The sequence below is a fragment of the Scylla paramamosain genome, chromosome 20 (assembly GCF_035594125.1).
Source record: "Scylla paramamosain isolate STU-SP2022 chromosome 20, ASM3559412v1, whole genome shotgun sequence".
Lineage (NCBI taxonomy): Eukaryota > Metazoa > Arthropoda > Malacostraca > Decapoda > Portunidae > Scylla > Scylla paramamosain.
In genome coordinates, this window is record NC_087170.1 from 14,443,995 (window position 1) to 14,451,494 (window position 7,500).

The following is a 7,500-nucleotide window of genomic DNA, read 5'->3' on the forward strand; positions in this document are numbered from 1 at the left end:
TCTCTCTCTCTCTCTCTCTCTCTCTCTCTCTCTCTCTCTCTCTCTCTCTCTCTCTCTCTCTCTCTCTCTCTTCTGATATTTCTTGTATCGTTCTCCATTGTTTGTCTCTCTCTCTCTCTCTCTCTCTCTCTCTCTCTCTCTCTCTCTCTCTCTCTCTCTCTCTCTCTCTCTCTCTACATTTTCTCCCATTTCTCTTTCCTTTTTTCTTTCATAATTTGTACACACCATTTTTTCCCCATTTAGGCTGCTGTTGCTGATGATAATAATGGTAATAATGATGATGATAAGAATTATGACTATATGGTATGATAAGAGAGAGAGAGAGAGAGAGAGAGAGAGAGAGAGAGAGAGAGAGAGAGAGAGAGAGAGAGAGAGAGAGAGAGAGAGAGAGAGAGAGAGAGAGAGTAACAAGTTCTAACGGTTTTGCATATTATCTTCCCTTCCAGTCTGCTGTCGGCTAACGCAAACCAGCTCAGAAGCGTGATTTACTACGGAGACAGAGAAAGTACAGTCTTCCATCTCATTCTGGCTGGCATTATTCTCAGCCTTGTACTGCAGGTGTGTGGCTGCCTGTGTGAATAATGCTTCATACTCTTTCGTTCTCATTTTAACTATAGCTTAGTATTTTTTTTTTTTTTTTTTTCGCAGAGCTGAAGTCAGTCACTCTGCTTTTGTTTTGTAGTGTAGTATTGTAGTGTTGTAGTGTGTGTGTGTGTGTGTGTGTTATCATCCTTTCCTTTTTTTTTCAGTGTTTATAATATTATATGATGTTTCAAAGTGCGTGCATGTTTGTTTGCGTGTATGTATCCTATTGAGTCGTGTTGATGGTGGTGGTAGTAGTAGCAATAACCAGGAATAAAATTTTACCAGTAGGTGTATGTATGTGCATTGAATTAGTTTCGTTGTGATGGTATGGCGTGGTCTAGTGGCGGTGAAAACAACTGTGGTGGTGGTGGTGGTGGTGGTGGTGGTGCTAGGATTGAAAACAGGATAAGGACACATCTGTTTGCCTTATCACATGTAACTTATTTATTTATTTACCTACTTATTTATTCATTTATCTTTTCCGATGGTGGTGGTGGTGGTGAGGGTGGTAGTAGTGATGATAGTGGTGAAGACAATGATAGTAGTGGCAGTAGTGATAGTAGTGGCTGAGGCGGTGAAGACAATGGTGGTGGTGGCGGTGGTGGTGGATGCGATGTGCTTGTATACATCTGGTGCCGGATTTAGCTAGGGGCGGCGGTGGTGGCGAGGGGAGGGGGGAGGCGGCGCGGGGGGACAGGACAGACAGCTCGTGACAGGGCTTGGGGAAGTTGTGGGGGGAGGGAGTGGGGTTCATGGTCTAGTTGTTATTAGGTCTATTATCACTCCTCCAATAAGCAAGCGGTTCTGTATGAAATTACGGCGCAGTTGCAGAAATCGTAATCATGTAATGTGGTGGAATACAGAGAGAGAGAGAGAGAGAGAAAGAGAGAGAGAGAGAGAGAGTACATACGTGAAAAATAACCCTAGTTGCTAAATTAGTCTTATCGGTTACATTATTATTTGCTTATTCACTTACTTTTCATTCATTATTCACTATGGCTCATAATAACCGTACAGTGAATGCCTTTTCCCTCAAATTTGATAAATAAAGTAACACAGAAGTCTATCCATAAACGTTGTTAAATGTAGTAAATGTATAAACTTGGTCAAAGCAACAAACAACATGTCCTTCTTTCTCTGGCACGCCCTTGACAAATCCTGCGTACAAACCTTTGAACCAATTTGTACTCAAGTCTAGTAACACGCTACATAATCTTGTATCTTGGTGACACATAGCCTTGGCAAGCATCAACATACACACACACACACACTCACACACACACACACACTATTATTATCACCACTGGGAAGATCCAATTTTAATCATACAAGTCTATATAGTTTCTTCCTGCTGGTCCTTGCCTTTATATAATTCCATCTTGTTTCATCTTATCACCTTTTCGTCACTAGTTCTGCTTGACATTTGCTTCATTAATCTCACCCTCCTCTCTCTCTCTCTCTCTCTCTCTCTCTCTCTCTCTCTCTCTCTCTCTCTCTCTCTCTCTCTCTCTCTCAGTGGCAGGTAAGTCGCCCTATTGTTACTTTTCTGTCTTTAGGGTTCTGTTTTTTTCTTAAGTGAGGCTTTTCCCGACGGTATATTTCCTGTTGTTGCGAGCCACGTCCTTGGAGAGAGAGAGAGAGAGAGAGAGAGAGAGAGAGAGAGAGAGAGAGAGAGAGAGAGAGAGAGAGAGAGAGAGAGTTGTGTGTGTGTGTGTGTGTGTGTGTGTGTGTGTGTGTGTGTGTGTGTGTCTAAAGCAAACATACCTAAAATTATGTCTAATTAGATATCTCCAAACTGCGTTTTCTAGTAGTAGTGGTAGTAGTAGCAGTACTAGTAGTAGTAGTAGTAATAGTAGTAGTAGTAGTAGTAGTAGTAGTAGTAGTAGTGGTGGTAATAGTAGTAAAGACAGCCTTATAGACTACATACATATATAAGGAACTAATCGAATGTTTGTAAAATAATGAATAAAGAGCTGAATTATTAATAATAATAATAATAATAATTATAATAAGAAGAATAAGAAGAAGAAGAAGAAGAAGAAGAAAAGAACGATAACAACAACAACAATAATAATAATGATAATAATAATAATAATAATAATAACAATAATAATAATAATAATAATAATAATAATAATAATAATAATAATAATAACAATATCCGGTCTACATCATAAGTAACAAATTAATTTAATACCGTTAAATATTTTGGAATCTGTATCACCATAAGAAAAAATAAATAAATAAAAAAAAAACATTAAAACATAACATGGTATTGCCTGCCTACTGAATATTTAGTAATACAGTCGTCATAACAAAGCCATGAAGTCACACAACATCAAATATCTAACAAACTACAACCGCAACATCAAATAACGCATCAACTAACACTACAGCACCTAAACAACAGCACATCATCATAACAACACAATTTCCTCTACACACCCCAGGTATCAGCGGGAGTCGTCCTAATTTTAGCAGAACGTTTCGACATCAACAAGGAGGAGGACCAGGAACGCGGAGACTGGATGAACACACTGGTGACCTGCCTCGTATTCGTCGTCCTCATTATTAATGTTTTCGTGGCCAGCCTTGGGGTGGATGTGGTAGACCCCTCTCAGTCTCCACCCTACCCTGGGCCAGCGATATCTACTGCTCCATCTCCTCATGATGTCTTTAAGGGTCCTAATTATGGTTAAACTGCAGGAGTATTAGAGTAATCATAATAATACTTGCTTATATCGTTGTACAAAGCTTCTGTCTGAACTTGCCTGTCTGTCTTCCTTTTCTGTTTCTTGAGCCGCGTTCTCATATTTCTATTTCTTATCTGGATTTTAACAGACTCAAGTGGAAGCTGTTGTGGTTTCCAAGGGTGTCTGCATGCATGATTCCAGTGATAGCTTACTCAGCATTCTGTATCGTGAGTGAAGGAAGCTCTCATGAAAACCTGGCTTCATTTCCATTTCCGTGGTCTTTGAAAAATTATCCTTATGAGAGAAAAAAGCGCTTCAGAATCAAGTCTCTTTATTGCCTGCATTATTGAATTATAGTAATCTATATTCAATAGTGTTTATATGTATTTATCTAGTTATAGCGTACATCATTCTAGGTACGTGTACATACATACATACCAAAGTACACTGTCAACATTTTAGTCATCTATATTTGATAGTGTTTATATGTACTTATGTAGTTATAGCGTATATCATTCAGTCTAACTACTTATACATACATACATACATACATACCAAACCATATTGTCTCCATATCCAGTTTATCATTATTAGTTATACATGACAGACGTTCCTGTCTCGCTTGCATCACTTCAGTCCAGGAAGTGATTGTTATAATACATGTGGCTAAAACAAAAGCATCTAGTCTTTTCAAGGTTGTGTTTCATTCATATCCTGGTGTGTGTGTGTGTGTGTGTGTGTGTGTGTGAAGAGGTAGTTTAGCAAATATTCTGCATCATGAACGAAAAAAGAAAAACATGAGAATCCGAGTAATAAGTTCTATAGCCTCCAAAGAACAGATATTAAGAGAGAACAAATGTGTGTGTGTGTGTGTGTGTGTGTGTGTGTGTGTGTGTGTGCGTGTGTGTGTGTGACGCAAGCAAGCACTTCAGTAATAATCCTATAAGTGCATTAGATGACTCTCGACATTGTTACCAACGCGCGAGAGGTGCCAAATACCTCTTGCAATATTGCCAAGACTATGACAAGGACACACACACACACACACACACACACACACACACAGAGAGAGAGAGAGAGAGAGAGAGAGAGAGAGAGAACTTTCGCCATCAGATCCTGCTGTGATGTACGGAGCCACATTTGAGGATGACGTGTATTGCAAAGAATTAGACTAACTCAACCCTTCGCCTCCGCCACCTTGATTTTGAGGGCTCGGGTGTACCTAGAGTTTTATTCATATTATTTAAAAGGGATTAATTTCTTTTGTGATGAGTTCCCGACCATATTTGCCCGGTCATTCCAAAATAGTGACGTAGTGAAAACAATGGAAAAACGAGAAACGGTGAAAAAAGTTACTTTCTAAGAGAGAGAGAGAGAGAGAGAGAGAGAGAGAGAGAGAGAGAGAGAGAGAGAGAGAGAGAGAGAGAGTCACATAAGGAACTGTTCATTTACTTCTGTAAATAGTTACAAAACTTTACATAAGTATGTTTACATAAGTAATAATCTCAGAAAAAAAATATGAGATTAATTTGATAATGAGCTGAATTAAAGGTGCAGTGATACACGCACCACTGTAGCTATAGTCACCACTGCTTAGCTTTCAGGGAACCAAATGAACAAACGTGTGTCTTTAACCCTTTCGCTGCTAGACAGTATTTTTTTTTCTGATTATTTGTAAATCTATAGACCCTTATTTTTTTTTTACTTGTCTCTTAAATAGTTCTCTAGCCATGAAAAAAAAAAAAACTTAGTTTCCTTCATTTCTTTCTCTCTTTTTGTCCTTGCAAACATTATTCTTTCTATACTGCTCTCAGAAGAGAACCGGTGGCGCCTGTGTGCAGTGCCCAAGTGCGCCTGAACACTGCTTGATGGACTGTCAATGTGTCAGTGAGCAGATACAGCAGTACTCCGCACCCTCATCCACCCTGAATGACCTCGCCAAGCGCTTCACCGCAACATTTCCCCAAGTGTTGCGTGCACATCATCAGTGTCATAATGCACGCCAATATGATCCGCAACGAGCACACCGCCACTCTCTTCTGCCGCGTCACCATTAACAATGTCACTACGTCTCCCTGCCTGTCACCACTCACTTATCAGCACTCACTATTACGTACCGTGACAATACTGTCATCCCGGAACAAATCACTCATTCACAAACATGTAACACTTCCTCAATAAAAGTACTCTCTCTCTCTCTCTCTCTCTCTCTCTCTCTCTCTCTCTCTCTCTCTCTCTCTCTCTCTCTCATAAAAACTGTGATATGCATATTGTAACGACCAGACAACAGTGTAATTAATGGAGTGGTACTTGGTTACTTGCTGGATGTGTTGCCGGTGTATTATATTATTACTATTCATTTTACAATATAATATTATGTATAGGAGAATTTGTACCTATTTATAAAGTAGTATTAATATTACTCCAATTGGAAGCTTTCTTTTCAAATTATAAACTTGTTATTTGTTAACATGTCAACTGTTGCCGCGCTGATCCGCAGACAGCGGACTGTCTGCGGAGCCAGTCTCTGTAGGTACAACGTGACGGCGGGCGGTGGCTGGGCTTGGGGTAGGTGATGGGCGGAACTGCAGCGCCGCACCTCCTCTGCTTTCAAAACCCTCTAGTTAAAGTGACACGGGTTTCTAAGAGTGTTATTACGGTTCCAGTGACAGATTAACAAGACTTCTACATTGTGAAAAGAAGAAACTATCTTGAGAACCCGGCTAATGGTGTTTGTGGTGTTGGAAAATAGTCGCGGTGAGAGAGCAAGGCATTTTTTAACACGGCCATACGGGCACTGGTGTTTCCACATCCACGCAACGTCTTATTGGATTAAACGCCACAAAACAGACCCACAGAGGAACGACTATTTAATCAAGGTAAGTACAGAATGAATCAATCTAACCGACTGTTTACCTTCTGGGCGGGCTGTATCGTCTTTCAGTTATATGCTTCATCTATCACTATTATAAGCCAGTCAAGCCAATCCTGTCACACAATGGAGCCACATGACTTAAGCTTTCACATCCGCTGTTCAGATATATCCGCTATTGGCTGATTTATTTTTTATTAAGGTTTAAGGGGAAAAATGCCAGTCGTCCCTCCACTGACCCGCCGCCATCATGGATGTGCCTGTCCCAGCCTGTTCCAATATTTTTTTTCATTTTTTTTTTTTTCGATTAATAAGTAAGATTTTATGGTTTCTAAAAATATTTCGTTACTTTTTAAGTGTTTTCCATGTGTCTGTTAAGTGAAATATGTTGATTTTGGCGGTGTTTATTTATAAATAAGGATGGCATTTTCGGCCCTTTTTTGGAGAATCGCCTTATGGATTTTTTTTTATTTCAGCACGTAATTAAGTTCTTGCTGCTTCTAAAAATTGCTCATGATTTTTAGTGATTTTTCACACCTGTTATATATATTTTTGTGGACTGTAGAATTGTTTTTAATCGTCTCATTGTTCCAATAATGTTTTTATCATTTTTTTCTTGTGAATTATTTATTTCTGCTGCTAACTAACTTTAAATTGTTTGAACAAATAGTTCATATTTTTTAAGTATTTTTTTTATTCCTCTCAAGTCAAAATGAGTGGACATTTCAGTGGTTTTAATGGGGTCAAGATTAGAAGGTTTTCCCAGATTGTTTTTCTTTTGTCTTTATTATTAGTGTGGGATTAAATCTTTTTATATTTTCGGTATTAGTTAAAGTATGTGGCCTGTCAGAATATGTATAGCATTTGGGTGTAGCTGCAATTTTTCGAGGGGTCATTTTCAAAATTAAATACGCACGTAATTAACGGCCACTGTGACGTCATCAGCTGACGTCATCAGAGCGGCACCTTCCACCCTTCCAGTCTCCCTTCGTCAATATTTACCATGATTTCCAGTGCTTTTCCAGTGCTTTTCCAGATACTACTTGGTGTTTTCAGACAACCAGAGAGAGTGTGTGTGTGTGTGTGTGTGTGTGTGTGTGTGTGTGTGTGTGTGTGTGTGTGTGTGTGTATCTTTCATTGTGCAAGGCGGGGGGGGGTGGGAAGACGTACAGCCGAAAAGTGTGAATTGTTTTATTTGATCACTTTCCTGTAAGCCAACCCTTCATATGGAAGCTTTTACATGCCAGTGGGTTAATCTACCAAGGTGAGCACATGACCATGTCGTGTGTATGGGATAGCCTCATATGAGAACACGTACGCATGAGTACTGTATAAGTGAGCCAGCTAGCG

At 39.5% G+C, this 7,500-nt stretch overlaps 1 protein-coding gene across 5 annotated transcripts in view; it reads left to right on the forward strand.

The window, feature by feature from the left end:
- The window catches only part of LOC135110408 (ninjurin-1-like), a 12,474-nt gene that overhangs the window by 2,747 nt on the left and 2,227 nt on the right, over positions 1 to 7,500 (forward strand). For 3 of the 5 annotated variants that reach the window (XR_010273248.1, XR_010273246.1, XM_064022698.1), the window contains exons 3-4: positions 447 to 558; positions 5,093 to 6,157. Coding sequence is in view for 2 of the 5 variants with exons in the window: in XM_064022698.1 (XP_063878768.1) it covers positions 6,005 to 6,157 (153 nt within the window). In the remaining 3 variants the exon portion in view is untranslated. Of the gene's footprint in view, positions 1 to 446; positions 559 to 3,035; positions 3,973 to 5,092; positions 6,158 to 7,500 lie in introns of those variants that run through there. The other 2 variants (XR_010273247.1, XM_064022697.1) reach the window with 2 other exon arrangements.